Below are 22,706 nucleotides of genomic sequence, written 5' to 3'. Positions count from 1 at the left end.
GTGGCAGCTCCTCATAGGCTTAGCTCTCAGACCACAGGTTGTTTACCTGATGAAGATGGGCTTGTAGCCCTCTGGGCTGACTTGCATATAGACTTGCAGAACTTAATGTGCTCTTGTTGGAAGGAATGGTGCAGATGAACGTATACATGGCACAGAGTAAGGGAAGATGTGGGCTCCTGGTGGTGCCCAGCAAACCTTCAAACTGCTCAGTGGCCAAGATGGCTTTGGTCTGTGTACTGGGGTGCAAGGGGTTGGGCATCTTTGTCATGTTCTAGGGTAGGGAGGCAGACATTGCAGCCTCTGCTGCAGGCTGGCCCCAGAAATCTACAGCAGGCAGGGCACAGCCAGGGCACCATCCCGAGCCCAGCCCATGGCAGCATCCCTCCTAGACTAAGGCCGACCATGATCATGACAGGAGCAACAGTGTCCGGGACTCTGAGAGGCCTGCTTCATGGTCTCTTCCCCACCACTGTCGATTTGGTCCATCCATGAGAGGAGGTGGATTCAGGATCTTCCTATATCACCATTTTGAGCTGGACTGAGATTTTTCAAGAGTTCTATTAAATTATAAATATCCATAATTTAGGCCCCTCATTTTTGTGTTGTCTTTTGAAGAAAAAAAAATTAACCCCCCAAAATGTGACATATTTACTCACAAGGTATAATGGGACTGATTTCCATGGACAGGAATAAATGTGGAAAATACTACCTAAATGTGAGCTTAAGAACTAGGACTGCCTAAGAAAATACATCCTATGCCAGAGACACACAGCTGGACAAGAACTTAAGACAACTCTTTATGGAGTCTCCAAACACATACTGAGGCAATAGACTGGGTCCCCCAAAGCACCTAGTGGCTGGGTATTAAACAAAAAAGATGATCAGTGTTAAAAATACATCACAACTTGCTGCTACTCATTACCCTCTTACAGCCCCCCAAAATAACCAGAAACAAGACCCCAGATTCACAGAGCTAAACCCACAATCCTCTGAAATTTTCAACCATCATAAATTACAAGTTTTCCATGGTCCTTTCTGCACATGTCCCCATTCTTTCCACTGGCCCTAGAATGTCAGGCAGCTGGCTGTTGTTGACATCCTTTGCTTTTCAAGGATACCTTTTAAAATACAGGTTTGGGCATGTAACCAAAACCCAGCCAATCTGTATATTCCAGCCTGGTGACCTCAGGAAACTCTATGTGAACCAAGTTGATGCAAAGGCCCAAACGATGGACATTTTTGTGTGAATTACTAGGAAATAGAGAAACTCTCTTTCCACTGAGGTTGCCACTTGCAAGAACAACATGTTCTGGGAAGTTCTAAGTGCCATTATGGACAAGAAGATGGTTATAGCCATTAGTGAACCCTCATGAACCCACACAAATATATAAAGAGGAATGTAGTTCAGTATACTCCTCTGCCCTGTGGTTTGGGAAGATTGGATCTTCTAGTCTGTTTCCACTTTAGAAAGTAGTTAAGGAGATTTTTTTGGGGGGAGGGGGGAGAAGTTTAATATATTAGGTTCAAAAAAACTTCAAACTAGTAATTATTATAAAATATAGTTTAATTTCCCTTTTCATTACTTACCACAAAATTTAAAAAATACCAGTATACAGACAAGAGCAAGTAAACTGGAAAAAAGCTAAAAATTGTATAAAAAACAAAACTAAGCACAGGAATGTAGGAGCAGTGACACACACATACCATATAGTCTCAAGTGAATTCAGAAGTGTGTTCCAGGTTAGACAAGTTTTCTTTCTATGGTCAACTTTTATTGGAGCCACATCTGGAAAGGATCTTAAACACCAAGGGTCTTATATGGGAAACATCCTCCCAGACTTCTTTTAAAAGCATTTCTCATAAAATAACCCACACCAGAGAGGCAGACCTAATCTAAATACAAGTCATAAATGCCTCCCCTTGGCCCTATGAACTTGGAAAAAATTAATGAAAACAAAGCACTCTAGAAATGGAAAAGTGACACCTAGTGGCCGTTTGGCAGTTTTCCTTGGTGGCTTCTGATCATTTTAGATCTTTTCCCTGCTCTTCTCATAACTGTACTTGGCAAATCTGAATTTCCAAATCCAGAGCCAAACAATGACCTACCTAAGTGGTAGATGATTCTTCAGAGCAGGATCTGAAATGAGACTACCAAACCTGGTCCGATAACTAGGTGGTTATTTCATTTCCTGTGCCCTGATGATACAGAAATTCCTCACATAGGACTAATAAATAGAGCCTTTCCCCACTATGACACTGTAATGAAATACTTTAATCTCACTTAATTACCAAAAGCCTCTATCCTCTACTTTCCTATTTCTCGGTGGATTTCCAGATTTAGTGATTGCAATAGGGTGTCAACACATACACCTCAAGTTTTATTTGATTTCAGGTTATTATCATGTAAATAAAATAACTGAGAACATTTTCAGATTTACTAGTTTCAAAAAAGTTTTAAATTTGGATACATGGATAGAGGTTCACAGTTATTGGATTATACTAAATCAAGGATAAATAAACAATTGTTCCTTAAACCATAGCATTTAGAGGTAAATATCATAGTTACAGTATAACTTTGGTCTACTTCAAAGTGGTCTACTAATATCCACTTAATAAAATGTTTCAGAGCAGCACTGTCCAATAGAAATATAATATATGCCACATGGGTAATTTAAAATTTTCTTGTAGCCACATTAAAAAAGTAAAAACTAAAATGTTAATGTTTTATATAATTCAGTATATCCAAAATACTTGAGTATGTGATCAGTATCAAACTGCTTTTTTAAAAGATAGTTTTTTATATTTATTTTTAAATTTTTATTTATTTTTAAGTAAGTTCCATGCCCAACATGGGGCTTAAATTCACGACCCTGACATCAAGAGTTGTGTGTTCCTCTGACTGAACCAGCCAGGTGTCCCATTATAAAACTGTTAATGTGATATCTTATGTTCCCTTTTTATACTTAATGTACGAAATCTGGTATGCATTTTACATTTACAGTCTATCTCAATTTGCACTAGCTACATTTCAAGTGCTCAACAGCCACATGGCCTGTGGCTCCATACCAGACAACACAGTTCTAGAGTCTGACCCTAATGCTCAAATCCCATGGCTTAGAATCATAGAATCAGAACTGGAAGTAAACAGAGAGATCAAACCTCTTGTTACAGAGGAGGAAACTGAGGCACATACAGAGTGTTTAAATGGCTTACTTGAGGTCACACAGGTAAACTTAGGGTGAGCAGGCTCTTTCTGATTCCAGGCTCTTCCCCACTCCACTGTGTTATTGTAAGTAATTCTTAGACTTATGGGGGTGGGGGAAAGGAACTAGAATATCCTTTTTATTATCTCATTCAATGTGTAGATGCTTTTCATCAAAAGGCAAGAAATTAATGGTTAGGAGAAAAAGTAATATATCATAAGCCATAAAAATATCTGTCTCTCCTAAGAGCAATTCAATGTAAATGCAACACATGTCAGAGAAAACACCAAACATGGGAGAGTTAGAATTATCCTGCATTGCATGGATTGGATTCTAGGTCCAGGACAAGATCTACAGAAAAATCCTCGAGTGGGTTATTAAAGGATCAAAACCTTAAATTGGCTATCTGCCCACCAGTCTATGAACTAACGCTTCCTGCAAAGAGAAAAAAGTGCTTCTATATGTAGCAGTGATGGCCTCTAGAAACTGCATCCCTGAGCCTTGCATCAAGAGGGTTAGCCCCTCTCCTTTCAAGGTCATCCAATCACAGTGACCCACCTTGCTACCCCTAGCTTAGGTCAGCTCTGGAGGCCAAGTCCAACCTGCAATGGTTTAGACCCTAAACTGTTAACGTTGGTAGGCCTCACACTTACAGAGGAGATGTGATTGTTTTAAGTCTGAAGAAACAAGAACAATCATCCTTAGCCTGCTGCAAACCAGTCTCCCTCGTCCTGTAGGATTTCTCTGGCTTATTGTAAACTTGCCAAGTCCCTCAAGTCCCAGAACCGGGAGTGGTGCTGACTCTCCAATATTGTATTGCCTGGAGGACAATGTGCCAATACTTCCTTCCTCATGTAGCTACTGCAGAAGTCCCAGCTGAAGGGAATGTGTGCTTTTGGCCTGTTACCTGGTGGGTTGTTTGCCATTAACCAGTTTGACAAAAGTTCTAATCTATTATGTACAGCCAAAAGAAATATGCAAGGCCAAAATAATGCTTTGTTTTGGTGTGAGACTCGGAGAGCTATCTGCTGTAGCACCACATAGAGGAAGAGAACTGCATTGGCTCTCCCACATCTGAGCTTCCAGCTTCCCCATTAGCTTCCCAGACTATCGTACTTTCATTTGTGGGGCACAAAAGAAAGTATATGAAAACACATTCGGTAAACTATAAAGAACTATGAAAACATAGAGTATTATGAAAGTATGACCTTCAGAAAGGGAGACATACATATATGATTTTAAATATTCTTCTTATAATCAGTATAAGCCACTCCTCAATTACCAGTTAAAAAATGATGCCCAAATTTGTAATGATAGCTAGAAAATTGGTTTTTAAATTCTTTCTCATTGCCTCAGTTTCAAAACTACACTTAGCATTTGTATAATTACCTTTGGTTTCAGGCAACAGTAATTGTAATTGCCTATTCTAGAAGGCCACAGCTAGTTCCTGGGTCAGTTAACTAATAATTTAACCAGTGAGACCATTGCTTTCCCAAATGTGTATCAAGAAGCTGATATATACACATTAAACATTTAAAAAAATATATGAATTTAACTGTGACTTCACACAAGATATTAAACCTGCTTGGGCTTGTATTTTTGTCCAGGGCTAATCTTTCACTAAGCTCATTTTCTGCATCAAAAACTGGTTTTATATGTAATGAAAATCTTGACTGGTTACATTAACAACAATTCTAACATGCAAAGGATAATTATCAAGATCTAGTCCCCAAGATCTTTCCTTTTCTGTAAGCCAAGTGAAAATCCCTTAACTTTTTTTTTTTTTTTCCTGAGTTTTAAATAAAGTCTCTCACTTAAAGCCCATCTTAATTGCTTGACCAAGCATAACTATCCTGGTTACGTTTGCCCAAGTTTACAATGACTGAACATAGTATTCACTGCAATTATGACTACCAATTGTACCCTCTCTTTAGGTGTTCAAGGGCTCAGAGTTTTCTTAAAGTGTATAAGCCTTATCCTCAATTAAGGAAATATACAAGAAACGGAGATGTTCCAACTTCTATAAATCTACTAGTATAAGTCCATTATAAATTAATCTTAGACACAGGAAAATGTCAATATATTAAATTCCCCACACTCAAAAACTGCATCAGAAAATAAAAACAAAACCAAAACAAGATGTATGTGATGAGAAATATTTTAACAAAAAGTTAGCAACTAGTGGGTTTTAAGCCATGTCACTGAGAAAAGGAACTGTCTGTAGGAAACTCTGAGCCATTCTTTGTGAAGGGAAACATCACATTTCCCCATACTGCTGTAGAAGTAAGGTGCACATCTATAACAATTGGTAGACTACTAATAGGAATTAAAGATAAAAACAGTATCAAGACAGTACAGAAGATTATACAGTTGTGTTTTTTTTTTTTTTTTTTGTCAATGAAATGCTTTAACACATTCCTAATTTGTAAGAATTAAAAATCAAATGCTAGAGTGTCCAGTGGATGTCACCGAGGTCCCCGGGGTCTCCCAGGCCCCCCTCTGCTTCAAAGTAATTCATGAAGGCAGCCATGGCTGTGTCATCATTGTCACACAGGGCATCAAAATCCAGCTGGGCACTGTCACCTGTCAAATTAAAATACAGACCTGTCTAAGTACATTTGAAGGTTAAAAGATGGATATCATTAAGAATGGCAAAGCGAGCAAAAAATAAAGAGAGAAAGCAAGAAACAGAGTCCTAATTACAGAGAACAAACTGATGGTAATCAGAGGGGATGGGGGCAGGCGGATGGGAGAGATAGGTGATGGGGATGAAGGAGGGCAGTTGTGACGAATGCCCAGGATTGTACATGACTGATGAATCACTATTGTACACCTGAAACTAATACTACACTGTATGTTAGCTAACTGGAATTAAAATAAAAAACTTAAACTAAAAATTGCAAAGCAAGGCTAGAATAATATACAGTGAAATTTTGAAGACAAAGCATAGGCTTTATATTGCAGAAGGCTGATATATTTTTTAAATGGGTCATCTATTATATAACCATGTGCTATCAGAGAAATTGCAGAGAACTCATTTGATGCACATAAATGAGGTGATCTATGAGTTTTCAAATAGAAAATAATAGCACTAAAAGGTACTGATGCTAGACAATTGGAAGCTAGGGGCCAGTGTTTATGCATGTGTCCACATAGAGCCTGGAAGGATAAACTTAACTTTAATCTGCCTTGTGAAAATACTGTACGTCTTTAATCTGAAAGAGAAGGCTGACACAAAAGCATCCTCTTCTAAAAAGGAAAATAACCAGTTTTTTTATTGAAGAAGGAAATAAGAAGAAACCATAGAAACAAGATTCAAGTTAGAGATAAGAAAGAGGATCTAGAAATTATGGGTTAACAAACAGCTACAATTAGCCAACGTTCTCTAGAAATCTTTCGAAGTACAATAGAATTTGAGATGATTAATGTGTGGTTCTCTGTGAAGCTGAAATCCAGTTTCTTTCTTTCAAGTTCTTTGATTCTTTTTGACATATATTTCCAGTAGATCAATGTTAGTTATGGATAGTATAAACCTGTGTCACTTCAATTTAGTTGGTTTGAATTTACATAAACATAGTTAAAATGAATAATTACATCTTAAACACTTTATGATTGGTACATTTAAAAGTACTTATTCTTGGAAATGGGCATCTTTCTCCTAAATAGTAGTACCTTAGTTTTATTTAGATAGTATGTATTAACAATACCCATTACTAATTCCACTGATAAGGGGATTTTTAATGACAGGTACATTCAGTAGCAACCACCTTGAAGTTGAGTATGATCATTGTATTTAGGGTTTTGAATGAAAAAATCTTAGTTTTCAAAGTCTTTGCTCCTTTAGAGCTCTCCTACATCTGAAAATATCATGATGAAGAAAGTGTTTGGAAAACTAAAATGGCAGGCAGTTGCCAAAGAAATCTTACCAAGGAGTGGCCCGTGATTGTGGGGAGGATCAGCACTCTGGTTTTGCCTTGTAGCCTCTGACTTCCCCATTTCAGAAGGATTTACTGGAATCCACTCCTTTTTTGAAATCTGAAAAGAAAGAATAATAAATAGTAAGGTTCCTACTTGAATGAAATGAAACTCTCTTAGCAATGATCAGACATAGGCCTGCCTCATCCATAGGCTACTTGCATTCACTGAGGACTGTGTGCCAGGCACCCCCAGGCATTTCGTGTTTCAAAGGTCATGAGGTCAGGGATCTGAGGGCTAAAGAGATTAATAGCTTGCCCAAGTGTTGAGACCATTATTCTAACTGATCCACCTAATGGCAAAGTCCACATTGTTTGTAACAGTAACTGAATGTACATATTATACAGATTGAGGATTTTGGACTGAGGAGGAAGAGCTATTTGTTTTTAAGAAAAATGATGGTAAAACTATCTCACATGAAACTACAATAGAAAATAGTGGTTTGGAGTGGGAAGTGGATTAAACTAAAGACTTCTACCAAAAAGTTATCATACTATTACACAGTTATAGGTCCAACAATTCAGTAGTTAATGTAGCTCATCAACATACATCATTTACCAATATAAATTACTGATAGCTTACTAGCCTGGCAATTGCCCACTGATCACATCCCCTTTCTCTTCTGCTAAAGTAACCACGATCTCGAGTTTTAGGTAAATAATTTTCTTTTTGCTTTTATAATTTTAGCATCTATATAAATTCCGGTAAGCAATGTATGGTGTCTTAAACATTATGTTGAACACTAAATAAATGTAATAATGCTTGATGGAAAAAAGATACATCATTTACCTATGTTGTCTTATTAAGTTGATGAACTTGATCTATAAAATGTCTACATAATGTACACTACTTGGAGATTATGTTGAAATGACTTAACCCCCGTCTTCTACCCTATTGTCTGGCACAAAATAGCTACCTAATAAACATTGGCTAAATGTATGAGCAAAAAAAAAAAAAAAAAAAAAAAAAAACTAGACTAAAAGACCCATGACATTTGTATAAAAACATCTTTTTTTAAAGATGTTATTTACTTAGTTGAGATAGAGACAGCATGAGAAGGGGGAGAGGCAGAGGGAGAAGAAGGCTCCCTGTGGAGCAGGGAGCCTGATACGGGACTCAATCCTGGGACTCCAGGATCATGACCTGAGCAGAAGGCAGTTGCTCAACCAACTGAGCCACCCAGGCCCCCTGTATAAAAATATTTTTTTAATTTCCTTTTTGGCCTGATCAGATTTAATTTCTCTTTTCTCCTACTTTATTTTTAAATACCACTTTGTTTATAGACCTACTTTAGATCTTTTTGTTTTCTGGGATCCATTAGAATTAAATTGTATGTCACTCTTCCAGATATTTACCAATATGTTTAGTCAATTTTATATATGCAACAATGTTTTTTGAATAGTATTTGTTTAATTGAATTAAACAGTATGTAATACTCATAGTGTATAGTATTAAATTTTTTTTCCAGACCATAAGGAGTACATTTAATCCACTGAATTGGAACCCATTACAATAATATCCTAGCTACCATTTATTGAGCACATATTATGTACCAGGCACTGTTAGGTTTTTGCATCAAATCACTTAATTCACACATCACTCTAAGAGTTTGGTGCTATTACTGTCCCTGTTTCACAGAAGAGGAAAGAGAGGCACAAAGTTTAAATAACAAGCATGAGGTTACCCAGCAGTAGGTGTCTGAGTCACAACATGGACCCACATAGCATGTGTCCAGCAACTTTGCGGTCAACCACTAAGTCTATATTGCCTCTTAAAAACATGAAAAGAGTTCATTTTTTTATGATGGCATCTTAAATAATTAAGAAGAAAAAAATTTCACCCAATTATTTCATGAATATTACTTATTCTACTTACTTTCCTGCAGTTGATAGCATGAGAATCTTTCATTAAATTTGTTGGACTTGAGTCATCAAGGGAGGAAGAGGACTGTAACCTTCAAAAAGTGACACATAAACATTTTCTTTATATATATGGTACTTTTGTCTTTAAACACATAATCTGATAAAGTACAGTGAAAAACAGGAGATTGAATGTCATGACAAGTTTTCTCAAGTAGACTAACTTTTTCAGTGCCATACTTAATTTTTACTATGGACTGCTGAAAAACACCATGTGGTAAATTGAAACATAAAACTCTGAGGTAAGAGCACTTAGGTAAATCATGTTGCCTGTCTTAATACAGCATGTGGTAAAGTGATGGAATAATAAATAATCATTCAAAATAGGCATTCACATTAAGAATCCATTCCTTCTCGGTTCCTTAATAACAACAGAACTGAGAATAAAGAAAGCTTTCCTAACATCCTGTAACCTATTTAAGTGAAAAATGTTATGTTTTTATTATAAGTCGTGCCCAGGTACAAAATCAGTGAAACCCAAAACAATATAAACAAAATCCTATGCTTTAATCCTAAATCTCTTCAAGACTTAATATGACAGTATTAGTGTCTTCAGGACATTAACAGTATCCTATAAAGACAAATACCATAGGGTTCACTCATGAGGTACTTAGAGTAGTCCAATTCATAGAGACAAAGTAAAATGGTGAATGTCAGGGGTTAAGGGGAGAGGGAAATGGGAATCATTGTCTAATGGGAGTTTCGGTTTTGCAAGGTGAAGGAAGTTGTAGAGATGGACAGTGGTGGTGGTTGCCCAGGTGTATTTAATGCTACTGAACTGTATATTAAAAATGGGGAAAATACTCAACCTTGATTATGTATATTTACCACAGTTAAACAAATAAAATGTCCTTCACTGATACAATGTTTTTCATTACTTAAGTCACTTAGTTGTAAAACCTTAAATCTGGAAGGAAACCGAATCCTATAGTGAAAATTAGTATAGGATTAAAGACTAAGAATGTATAAACCACACACTCGAGCATTTAAAAATTCACTATATGCTACTGTCAGTTTTATATATTGAGTGTTGTCAAGAAATTTATGGTCAAAGTGGATGAGGGGTTAAATACATATCCTTGTACATATTTATCGTACTTTCAATACTGAAAGTATATAGCACGTTGCAAGTATTCAGTATTGAATAAAATTGAGCAGACAGCAGTCACAAATGTCTCAGGGATTTTCTTCAATGTAAAGTTTTTAATGTGAAAACTTAAAAAATTTGGACTTACAAAGAGGCAGAAAGTAAAAAGTCTCTTCCCTCTTCTACATCTCCCACCCTCCAACACCTAGTTGTATCTACGAGAAGAAACTAATCTGAACAAGTTTCTGTATTGTCATATGTTGTGGAGTTTAAGGTCCTTTCTTTACAATTCCAAAATCCAAAATGCCTTGGATTTTCCATAATTCATGTGGCAGCAAAATCAGAATTAATCTGAACTTAGCAAAATTTGAAATGATGAGGCTAATGTTTTATCCTACTTTGCCCTGCTAATATTTACAATTCACTCCAGAAATAGATCTTAGAACTTTTATTATGGAAAACTTTAATTCTTTTCTAAATCTTATTTAATGCATTTACCCCAGAGTCTTCCCCTCTCCTCCCATGTTTTATCATTTAATCTGTAAATACTTCTCAAAGCATAAATAACAATTTAATTGATTATGGGTGCTGCCCATAATGTAACTAATTGCTCTCTTTTAAAAAACTTAAATTCCAGAACAAACATATCTTTCTTTTAAAATCCAAAGATAGAGGCGCCTGGGTGGCTCAGTGGGTTAAAGCCTCTGCCTTCGGCTCAGGTCATGATCCCAGGGTCCTGGGATTGAGCCCCGCATCGGGCTCTCCACTCAGTGGGAAGCCTGCTTCCTCCACTCTCTCTCTCCTTGCCTCTCTGCCTACTTGTGATCTGTCAAATAAATAAATAAAATCTTAAAATCCAAAGATATTCTAGGTTCAGGACTATCTGGTCTCAAGGGTTTTAGATGAGCAATTATGAGCTTGTATATACACATATTCATATATATAAACGTATCTTGGGGCACCTCGGTGGCTCAGATGGTTAAGCTTCTGCCTTTGGCTCAGGTCATGATCTCCAGACACTGGGATCAAGCCCCAAATCAGGCTCCCAGCTTGGCAAAGAGTCTGCTTCTTCCTCTCCCTCTGCCTCTCTCCCTGCTTGTGCACTCTCTCTCTCTCTCTCTCTCTCAGATGAATAAACAAAATCTTTAAAAATCTTTTTTCTTATACAAGTGAGTTATTGTATATATTTTTTGCTCTTTTCCTGTGCATTCTATTAACCATATATATATATTTTTTTTTAAGATTTTATTTATTTGTCAGAGAGAGCGAGCGAGAGCGAGCACAGGCAGACAGAGTGGAAGGCAGAGTCAGAGGGAGAAGCAGGCTCCCTGCAGAGCAAGGAGCCCGATGTGGGACTCGATCCCAGGACACTGGGATCATGACCTGAGCCGAAGGCAGCTGCTTAACCAACTGAGCCACCCAGACGTCCCTATTAACCATATATTTTAAAGATCATTCCATATTAGTATAAATAGACCTAACTCTTAATAGTTGCACAGTACTCCATCGTATGGGTATGCCATAACAAGTTGTAGTTGTAAATATTTAAATCACTAAGCAAGCATACAATGAATGGTCTTATTCATAGACTTTTGCACAGTTGTGTAAGAATATTTGCTCCTGGAGTAGAATTTCTGAGTCTAAGACCATATTCATTTACATTTTTATGAGTATCGTCAAATTGCCCTCCAGAGTTGTTACATTAGTTTATTTCCTACAGTTTATGGGTTACTGTTCACTCACGCTGTCACTCACCAATATTGAGTGTTATCAAACTTTCAAATCTTTGACAATCTTATAAATGGAAAAAGTAACACCGGATGGTTTGATTTTGTATATACAGTTGACCCCTAGCCAACAGGGTTTGAACTGCGTAAGTCTGCTTATACATGAATTGTTTTTGATAAATACAGTACTGTAAATATGTTTTTGTTTATGATTTTATCTTTTGTTTTCATCAAAGTTTAGTAGTCACACAATGTTATGTAGTCTCACGCATACAACATAGTGATTCAACAACTGTATGCTGTGCTCACCACAACTGTAACTACCATCTGTCACCGTATAATGTTGTTGTAATACAATTGTCTATATTCCCTATGCTCTACCTTTTATCCTTATTCATTCTAAAACTGGAAGCTTGCACCCCAACTCCCCTTCACCCATTTTGCCCATCCCACCACATTCCTCCCCTCTGGTGACCATCAGTTCTCTGTATTTATGGGTCTGTTTCTGCTTTTTGTTTGTTTGTTTGTTTTTTTAGACTCCACATGTAAGTGAAATCCTACAGTGTTTGTTTTTTTTCTGTCAGACTTATTTCTTTTGGTGTAATACCCTCTAGGTCTCTGATGTTATAAATAGCAATCACATTCATTTTTTATGGCTAATATTCCTGTGTGTGTGTGTGTGTGTGTGTGTGTGTGTACGTACACACCACTTCTTACTAATAATTGCACCTCTGACAAATCTCATTGATCAGGATACTCTACTATGTAAACACTATTATAACACTTCTTTATCCATTCATCTATCAGTGGACACTTAGATTGCTTCCATATCCCGGCTATTATTATTAATGCTGCAATAAACATAGGCGTGCACATATCCTTTCAAATTAGTTTACATTTTCTTTGGGTAATTACCCAGCAATGGAATTAACAGATATATAGGTATATCTAATTTTTTTAAAGATTTTATTTATTTATTTGACAGGCAGAAATCACAAGTAGGCAGAGAGGCAGGTAGAGAGAGAGAGAGGAGGAAGCAGGCTCGCTGCTGAGCAGAGAGCCCAAACTGGGGCTCAATCCCGGTATATCTATTTTTAAATTTTTTTTATTTGAGAGAGTGTACGGGTGCAAGTGGGGGAAGAGATGGAGAGAGAATCTCAAGCAGACTCTGCACTGAGCATGGAGTCCAATGGGGGCTTAATCTTGCAACTCCTGAGATCATGGCCCTTTGCTGAGACCAAGAGTCAGACACTTAACTGACTGAGCCATTCAGGTGTCCCAGTATTTTTATTTTTAATTTTTTGAAGAACCTCTATACTGTTTTCCACAATGGCTGCACCAATTTACATGCCTACCAACTGTGCACGTGGCTTCCTTTTTCTCCACATTCTCCCCACCATTTGCTAGTTCTTGTCTTTTGATTTTAGCCATTCTGACAAGTGTGAAGTGGTCTCTCATTGTGGTTTTGATTTGCATTTTCTTTTTTTTTTTTTTTAAAGATTTTATTTATTTATTTGACACAGAGAGAACACAAGTAGGCAGAGAGGCAGGCAGAGAGAGAGAGGAGGAAGCAGGCTCCCTGCTGAGCAGAGAGCCCGATGCGGGACTCGATCCCAGGACCCTGAGATCATGACCTGAGCCGAAGGCAGCGGCTTAACCACTGAGCCACCCAGGCGCCCTGATTTGCATTTTCTTGATGATTAGTGATGTTGAGCATCTTTATATGTTCTATTGGCCATTGGTATGTGTTCTTTGGAGAATGTGTATTCAGATCCTGCCCATTTTTAAATTGAGTTGTTTAGGGTCTTTGTAGTGTTGAGTTGTATACATTCTTTATCTTGAATATTAACCCCTTATGAGATATACCATTTGCAAATATCTTCTCCTATTCAGTAGATTGCCTTTTAGTTAAATTGATGCTTTTCTTTGCCATGTAAAACCTTTTATTTTGATGTAGTCTCAGTAGTTTATTTTTTAAGATTTTATTTATTTACTTGACAGAAAGAAGGAGCACAAGTAGGCAGAGCAGCAGGCACAGGAAGAGAGAGATGCAGTCTCCCTGCAGGGAGCCTGATGCAGGGCTCACTCCCAGGACCCTGGAATCATGAACTGAGCTGAAGGCAGATGTTTAATGGACTGAGCCACCCCCAGTAGCTTATTTTTTGTTTTGTTTCCCTTACCTTAGAAAACATAGCTAGAAAAATGTTGCTAAGGTCAATGTCTAAGAGATTCTTGCCTATTTTTTTTGTTTTGTTTTTTAGAAATTTTATGGTCTATTTTTGTGTATGGTATAAGAAGGTGGACCAATCTTTTTTTTTCTTTTTTAAGGTTTTCTTTATTTGAGAGAGAGAGCAAGAACACAAGTAGGGTGAAGGGCAGAGGGAGCTCCCCGCTGAGCAGGGAGCCTGATGCAGGGCTCAGTCCCAGGATCATGACTTGAGCCAAAGGCAGATGCTTGACCGACTGAGCCACCCAGGCATCCTGGAAGTGGTCCAATCTTATTCTTTTCCATGTACCCATCCAGTTTTCCCAGCACTGTTGATTAAAGAGACTGTCTTTTCCCATTGTATGTTCTTCCCTCCTTTGTCATAGATTAATTGACCATATAATCATGGGTTTATTTCTGGGTGCTCTATTCTGTTGATCTATATGTCTATATTTATGCCAGCACCATACTGTTTTGATTATAGATTTATAGTATATCTTGAAATTTGATATTATGATACTTCCATCTTTGTTCTTCTTAAGATTGCTGTGGCTATTTGGGATCTTTTGTGGTTTCATACAAATTTTTAGGATTTTTGCTCTGTGAAAAATGCTATTGGTATTTTAATAGGGATTGTATTAATGTATAGATGGCTTTGCATAGTATGGACATTTTAATATTCTACCAATCCATGAGCATGGTATGTTTTTCTATTTGTGTCATTCGATTTCTTCCATCAATATTTTGTACTTTTCGAGGTACAGAACTTTCATCTCCTTAAGCTTATTCCTAGGTATTTCATTCTTTTTAGTGTAATTTGAAATGGAATTGTGTGTTTAATTTCTCTTTCTGCTACTTTGTTACTAGGGTATAGAAAAAACAGATTTCTGTATATTGATTTTTGTATCCTGCAACTTACTGAAACCATTTATTCTAATAGTTTTTAGTGTTTTCTATGTATTGTACCATGTCATCTGCAAAAAGTAACTCTTTCACTTCTTCCTTAGCAGTTTGGATGAGTTTTATTCTTTTTCTTGTCTGATAGCTGTGCTTAGGACTCCCAGTACTACAGTGAATAAAAGTGGTGAGGGGTATGTGCTTGTTCTGGGTCTTAAAGAAAAGCTCTTGATTTTTCACCATTGAGTATTATGTCAGCTCTGGGTTTTTTGCATATGGCTTTTATTTATGTTGAGATATGTACCCTCTAAGCCCATGTTGCTGAGTTTTATGCATAAATTGGTATTGAATTTTGTCAAGTGCTTTTTCTGTCAATTAAGATGATCATATGATTTCTATATTTTTTTATTGTGGTGTATCAAGTTCATCAATTTGCAAATATTGAATCATCCCTGCATCCCTGGAATAAATCCCACTTGATCAGGTTCAATGGTCCTTTTAATGTGTTGTTGAATATGGTTTGCTAATTCTTTTCTGAAGATTTTACATCTATGTTCATCAGAGATATTGGCATATAGGGTTTTTTTGTTTGTTTGTTTGTTTGTTTTTTGTGGTGGTGGTAGTGGCATCTTTGTCTTATTTTGGTATGAGAGTAATGCCGGCTTCATAGACTAAACTTGGAAACATTCTTTTCTGTTTTTTGGAATAGCTTGAGGGAAATAGGTATTAACACTTCTTTAAACATTTGGTAGAATTCACCTGTGAATCCATCTCCTGAACTTTTGTTTATTGGGATTTTGTTGATCACTGATTCCATTTCATTACTAGTAATGGATTTTCTATTTCTTCCTGATTCATTTTGTAAGATTGTATGTTTCTAGGCATTTACCTGTTTCTTCTAGGTTATTCAATATTTTTGCATATAATTTTTCACAATTGTTTCTTATAATCCTTTGTAGTGTAGACTGCAACTTCTCTTTAATTTCTGATTTTGAGTCTCCTCTTTTTTCCTGATGAGTCTGGCTAAAGGCTTATCAATTTTGTTTATCTTTCTAAAGAATCAACTCTTAGTTTCATTGATCTTTTAACTGATTTCTTTAGTCTCTCTTTCATTTATTTCCACACTGGTCTTTATTATTTCATTCCTTCTACTAACTTTGTATTTTGTCCTTTTTTAAGTTCCTTTACTTGAAAGGTTACATTGTTTGAGACTTTTCATGTTTCTTGAAAAAGGCCTATATCATTTCCTTCTTAGAAGTGCTTTTGCTAAAAAAAAAAAAAAGCGTTTTTGCTGTGTCCCAAAGATTTTGAACTATAGTTTTTCTATTTTCCATTGTTTCCAGAGTTTAAGAAAAAATTTCTTCTTTGATTTCTTCATTGATTCCATGGTGGTTTATCACGTAGTGTAGCCTCCAGAGTTTGTGTTTTTTCCAGGGTTTTGTTTTATTTTGTTTTTGTAATTGATATCTAGTTTCATATTGTTGTAGTCAGAAAAGATGCTTGATATAATTTTAGTTTCTTTACATTTATTGAGACTTCTTGTTTGGATAAGCATGTGATCTATCCTTGAGACGGTTCCCCGTGCATCTAAAAGGAAAGTGTATTCTGCTATTTGGTGATGAAATGATCTGTATGTATTTTTTTATGTCCATCTGGCCTAATGTGTCATTCAGAGTGACTGTTTCCTCATTGATTTTGTCTTGATGGTCTATTCATTGATGTAAGTGAAGTGTTAATATTCCCTACTATTTTATTACTGTCAATGTCCCCCTTTATGTCTGTTAATATTTTCTTTATATATTCAGGTACTCCTATGTTGAATGCATAGATATTTACAATTATTATGTCCTCTTCTTGGGTTGATCCCTTTATTAATACATAATACCTTTCTTTGTCTGTTGCTGTAGTCCTTGTTTTAAAGTCTGTTTTGTCTAACACAAGTATTGCTACCCCAGCTTTTATTCTCTGCCTCCAGTTGCATGATGTATCTTTCTCCACCCTTCGCTTTCAGTTTGTATGTGTCTTTAGCTCTGAAGGGAGTTTCCTGCAGGCAGCATATAGATGGGTCTAAATTTTTTTAATCTGTTGAGTCACCCTTTGTCTTTTGATTGGAACATGTACCTCATTTACATTTAAAGTAATTATGGATATCTATGTACTTACTGCCATTTTGTTCACTTATTTCTGGTTGTTGTAGTTCTTTGTTCCTTTTTTCTCTTGCTCCCTTCCCCTGTAATTTGGTGACTTTCTTTGGTGTTATGCTTGGATTCCTTCCTCTTAATTTTTTCCATATCTTTTATACATTTTTGGCTTGTGGTTACCATGAGTTTCATATATAACATCCAAAGTATATAGCAGTCTGTATTCAGCTGATGGTCTCCTAAGTTCAACAGTCTAAAGGCACTACATTGTTACTCCCCCTTCACGTTATTATAGGACAGCACATTTTACATCTTTTAATTCTGTGTATCCCTTGACTAATTTTTGTTGATATAATTAATTTTACTACTTTCATTTTTTAACCATCATACTAGCTTTGTAAGTATAAGGTTGACCTACTACCTTTACTGTGTATATTTTGTAATCAGTGGAATTTTTTCCTTTTGTACTTTTCTTATAGCCTTTTCTGATTAAAGAATTCTCTTTAAGATTTCATCTAAGGTCAGTTTAGTGGTGGTGAAATGTTTTAACTTGTGTTTGGGAAACTCTTTACCTCTCCTTAATTCTTTTTTTTTTTTTTTTTAAAGGATTTTATTATTTATTTGACACACACAGAGAAAGAGAATGATCACAAGCAGGGGGAGTGGCAGGGGGAAAGGGAGAAGCAGGCTCCTGGCCAAGCAGGGAGCCAGATGCACGGCTCAAATCCTAGGACCCCAAGATCACAACCTGAGCTGAAGGCAGATGCTTACCAACTGAGCCACCCAGGTGCCTCTACCTCTCCTTAATTCTTAATGATAATCTTGGTGGGTGAAATATTCTTAGTTGTATGGTTTTTTTTCCTTGCAGCATTTGAACAGATCATTTGGCCAACACTTGAACATGTCATTTGGCCTGCAAATTTTCTGCTAAAAAATCAGCTGTTAGCCTTATGGAGTTTACTTTATACATTTCTAGTTGCTTCTCTCTTCCTGCTTTTAAAATCTTCTCTTAATAATAATTTAAATATCAAAAACTGTCATGGTGTAGACTTCTTGGGTTTATCTTGTTATCTGTTTCCTTCCCCAGGTTAGGGAAGATTTTAGCAGTATTCCTCAAATAAGTTTTCTGCCCTCTTCTCCCTCTTCTCCTTCAGAGATCCTTATGATGCAAATGTTTATTCACTTGATGTTGTCCAAGAGATCCCTTAACCTGTTCTCATTTAAAATTTTTTTCTTTCTCCTATTTAGCTTGGGTGCTTTCCATTACCTTGTCTTCAAAATTAGGGATATGTTCCTCTGCATATGCTAATTTTTGATTCCCTGTATTTTATTTTTCATTTCTGTCATTGTATTCTTTAATTCTGATTATTTTGATATTTTCTATTAATTTATTAAACTTCTCACTAAGTTTATCCACTCTTCTTTCTAGTCCAGTGAGCATCTTTTTGACCATTACTTTGAACTCTTTATCAAATAGATTAGGTATCTCCATTTACTTTTCTCTCTACGGTTTTGCCTTGTTGTTTGGTTTGGTGCATATTTCTGTCTTCTCATTTTGACCAACTTATTGTTTTTGTTTCCATGAATTAGGTGGAATAGCTACTTCTAAACCTAAAGGAAGGGGCTTGTGTATGGTTGTTCCCTGTGTAGACGAAGAGCCTGGTAATTTTGTTGACTGGATGGATAGAGGTAGGGTTAGTCTGGTTGGGGATCCCAGGGCACTTTGTGCTAGGGCTGTGGTGGTGGGAGAGCTGGAGCTGAAGAGGTCATGGGCCAGCATAGCCCCGGGGCTCTTTGCACTTAGGTGCCCTGACAGAATAGCATAGATGAGGCAGTACATGCTGGGGGCTCCTGTCAAAGGGTAGCCTGGCATAGTGGCTGGAAACAAGGCAGGGTTGGGCCTGAGGGTTTTGGGACACACTGGAAACAGGACACCCTGATAAAGTGTATGGAGCTAATGCAGCATGAACCATGTGGTCCCAGAATGCTCTGCACCAGGAGTGCCCTAGCAAGTCATGTGGAACTGAAGTGGTTCAGGCCTGGAGTGTTCTGGTACTCTGCACCTGTGTCATCTTTGGAAGACAGCTGCAGCTGTACTGAGCTCTGACCAGATGTGTCCTAGTGTCCTACTATATGCTATACTGGGACCACCTTGGTTGGATAGCAGGGTTCATGTAGGCTGGGGTGTGGGGCTCAGTGAAGGAATAGGCAAGCTAGAATGTGCATATAGGACCCTGCTCTCATCCACACTCTCAGGGTAGAGGCGGAATATAAACTGTGGCATCCAGCCCCTCTGACCTGGACAGTGATCCAGCAGCTCCCTTGAGATATTGACAGAGTTCCAAGCTGGTTCCTGTATATTCTGTTTGATCTTCTAAACCACGCTTTTTTGTATGTGCCCCATGGTAGACTTATCTGCTCATAATCCCTCAGTACTATTTTTTCCCACTACTACTTACAGTGTCAAGGGTGGGGATTCCCTTTTTCCGTTTGTTACAGTGTCTGTATTTCTCTTACTATTCTTTATGTAGTCTCTATTCCTTCACTTGTACAGAAGCTCTTCAGTCAGCCTTTAGTTCTTCATGAGAAACTGCTCTATAAATAGATGTAGATTTGGGGTGTCTGTGGCAGAGATGAATTCAGGGTCTTCTTATGTCACCATCTTGGAAGGGAATCTCTCCCTTAAGATTTTTTTCAATATTTTCTTTGTCTAGCTTACTTTATTGTAAGAATACAGTATACTATATATATATATATATATATGTTATTTATATATATATATATATATATATAAAACACGCAAAATACGTGTTTACTTACTGCTTATGTTCTTGGTAAGACTTCTAGTCAATGGTAGCCTATTAGTAGTTAATTTGGGGGAAGTTGAAAGTTATATGCAGATTTTTGACTGGGGAGGTGGTTGATATCCCCAATCCCAATGTTGTTTAAGGGTAAGGGTCAGCTGTATAGGGGGCACCTGGGTGGCTCAGTTGGTTAAGCGACTGCCTTAGGCTCAGGTTCTGATCCCAGAGTCCTGGGATCAAGTCCCACATTGGGCTCCCTGTTTAACAGGGAGTCTGTTTCTCCCTCTGACCTCCCTCTTCTCATGCTCTCTTTCTCCCAAATAAATAAATTCTTAAAAAAAAAAAAAAAAAAAGGGGTCAGCTCTATATATTTGTAACTGTGAATGGGGTTGAGCAATCATTTTCTGTTTTTTTGTTGTTGTTGTTTTCTTTTTAAATTTAGTTGGTTAACTACACTGCAATATCGGCTTCTGGGGTAGAATTCAGTGATTCATTATTTACACACAACACCCAGTGAGGGTTGAGAAATTGTTGAAGATTCTTGACCATTGATGATTTTTTTCTATTCTATTCTCCAACTTTTTTATTGAGCTGTTTTTAAAAATTACTTAATAACTTTATGCTCTATATAAAGTTTAAATACGTTAATAAAATTAAAGTTTATTTATAAAGCTTAAATAGCTTAATAACTATTTTTTATACTATAAAACTTCATATAGTAAGATATATTAAGTCCATTTTATCACATGAAACACACATTTTTCACATTTTATTATTGTCATGATGGTGATTGGCTTAAGTTTTGAGTTTTTAATATAACTTATCTACTTTTTTCTTTATGAATTCCAGATTTTGTGTGATGTTTATAAAGGACTTTTTAAACTAAGATTATAAAAAACTCGTATTTCTGTCCTTGAAATAGTTCTATAGTTTTTAAATTTTACTTTGAACTCTCTGGTTTATCTGAAATTTATTTTAATGTACAGAATAAAATTGGTGTTCAGCTTTTTCCCCCAAACAGTTAAAGTTATTATAATGCTTGTAATTGTTTAATCCATTTCCCCTCATTGATTTGAAATGCCACTTTTACCATATAATAAATTCTTATATGTGGGATTTTGTTTTTTGTTGGTTGGTTGGCTGGTTGGTTTTTTAGTCATTACATTTATTTTAGTCATTACAATAGGGAAATCTTAAATTCCTGTATGTGTTTGAGACTATTTCTGAAATCTATTCTTTCCCATTTAATCTGTCGGTTGTGCTGAAATGTTTTAGTGATTGTCACTTTATAATATATTTTAATATTTGTTAGGGTTAACTCATTCTATTACTTTTAGTTTTTAGAATTTTCCTCAATATGGTTAGTATCATTTGTTGGATTCTAAAAAACAAATGCAAGATGCCTTTCTGACAGGATTCACACTGAATTCATAGATGAGCTTAACAAATATTGACATCCTTACAGTACTGAGTCTTCCCATTGAAAAACAATAATCCAGAAAGCTATTCAAGTCATCTTTTATGAACCTTTGGAGCATTAACAATTTGTTTTCATAGAGTTCTGGATGCTTCTGAAGTTCATATCTAAATACCTTTTTTGTTGCTACTGTAAAAATGATCTCTTTCATTATCTTATTGAATTAGTTACTGTTTGTATATGGGAAACTTACTGATTTTTGAATATTGGTTTTATAAATACAATAATTCACTTGTGAAAATATTTGAAAACATCACCTCTGGAAATCCAGGACTTCGTTTACAATATCTGCCCCAATACTCCCAGCACCAAGTACTATTCCAGTAGACATTCCAGGCACACTAATACAAGACTGTTTAGAGGATTCTAAAAAATAACAAAAGGAAAAATTCAAATGAAGACTTTAAAAATGTAAATATAACTTTTAAAAAAATATTTTTTATTTCAACTCCAATATACTTCCTATTTCTTTCTTTGAAATAAATAGTCATGCTTGTATTATAATCATAACTCCTGATGGTTTAAGATGCATATGAAGAATGATAGGAATCAACGATGTAGAACATCACTGAGGGTACAATCATAATCCATAACCCTTGGGTATGGATATTTCCTTCCCATTTTAATCTCCACACTAAAGTCAGAGCAATACTGCTTCATTTTTTAATATTCCTTAATATTTCTACTTTTATTTATACAAGTAATTTGTTAAAATATTCTCTTGGTGGATAAGCAAGATAAACAAAACTCCCCCTTACTGCTTTCCATTGATTTACCCAACAGATATATATTGAGTAACACAAACTGCAGGGAACTTCTAGGGATAGATAATGGATAAAATACCATTCCTACTCTTGAACTCAGTCTAGTGGCAGGCCAGTTGAATAAACAACTAATTGCAAAAAGATGTAAGATTATAATGGAAGTGTGGTCAAAGTATTCTAGAAATTCTGAAGAGGGTAACTTAAGCCCTTAGAAGTCTTTGCAATTTTATCTTGAAATGTTAGATAGAACATAATAGAAGATAGAAAAAATAGAAGATAGAAACAAATAGAAGATAGAAAAAAATGGTAACAATAACAGTCCTAGTAATAAATCTCCATCATTTAAAACTAAGCTTACCTTCTGATGATTGAGAGCTACAAGGAAGTAATGACACTTCTTTCATCTCATTATGTCCCCTAGAATTAAGAGACATTGTAGGTAATTTTTAAGTGCAGGAAAAATTTAAAGCCACTACATTATAACTCTGTGTACTTATCAATTCTTG

General features: G+C 36.2%; 1 protein-coding gene across 2 annotated transcripts in view; it reads right to left on the bottom strand.

The window, feature by feature from the left end:
* Positions 1-1,546: 1,546 nt before the first annotated feature.
* Positions 1,547-22,706, bottom strand: part of BMAL2 (basic helix-loop-helix ARNT like 2) — a 105,949-nt gene continuing 84,789 nt past the window's right edge. For both annotated transcript variants that reach the window (XM_059185836.1, XM_059185837.1), the window contains 5 exons: positions 22,559-22,617; positions 21,694-21,802; positions 9,054-9,132; positions 7,130-7,238; positions 1,547-5,786 (listed from right to left, as the gene is read on the bottom strand). In XM_059185836.1, coding sequence (XP_059041819.1) covers positions 5,650-5,786; positions 7,130-7,238; positions 9,054-9,132; positions 21,694-21,802; positions 22,559-22,617 — 493 coding nt within the window. In that variant the 3' untranslated portion in view covers positions 1,547-5,649. The remainder of the gene's footprint in view (positions 5,787-7,129; positions 7,239-9,053; positions 9,133-21,693; positions 21,803-22,558; positions 22,618-22,706) is intronic.

Source organism: Mustela lutreola, chromosome 8, assembly GCF_030435805.1.
Source record: "Mustela lutreola isolate mMusLut2 chromosome 8, mMusLut2.pri, whole genome shotgun sequence".
Taxonomy (NCBI): domain Eukaryota; kingdom Metazoa; phylum Chordata; class Mammalia; order Carnivora; family Mustelidae; genus Mustela; species Mustela lutreola.
Note: the sequence above shows the minus strand (reverse complement) of the source record. Positions and strands in the feature narration are given on the sequence as shown.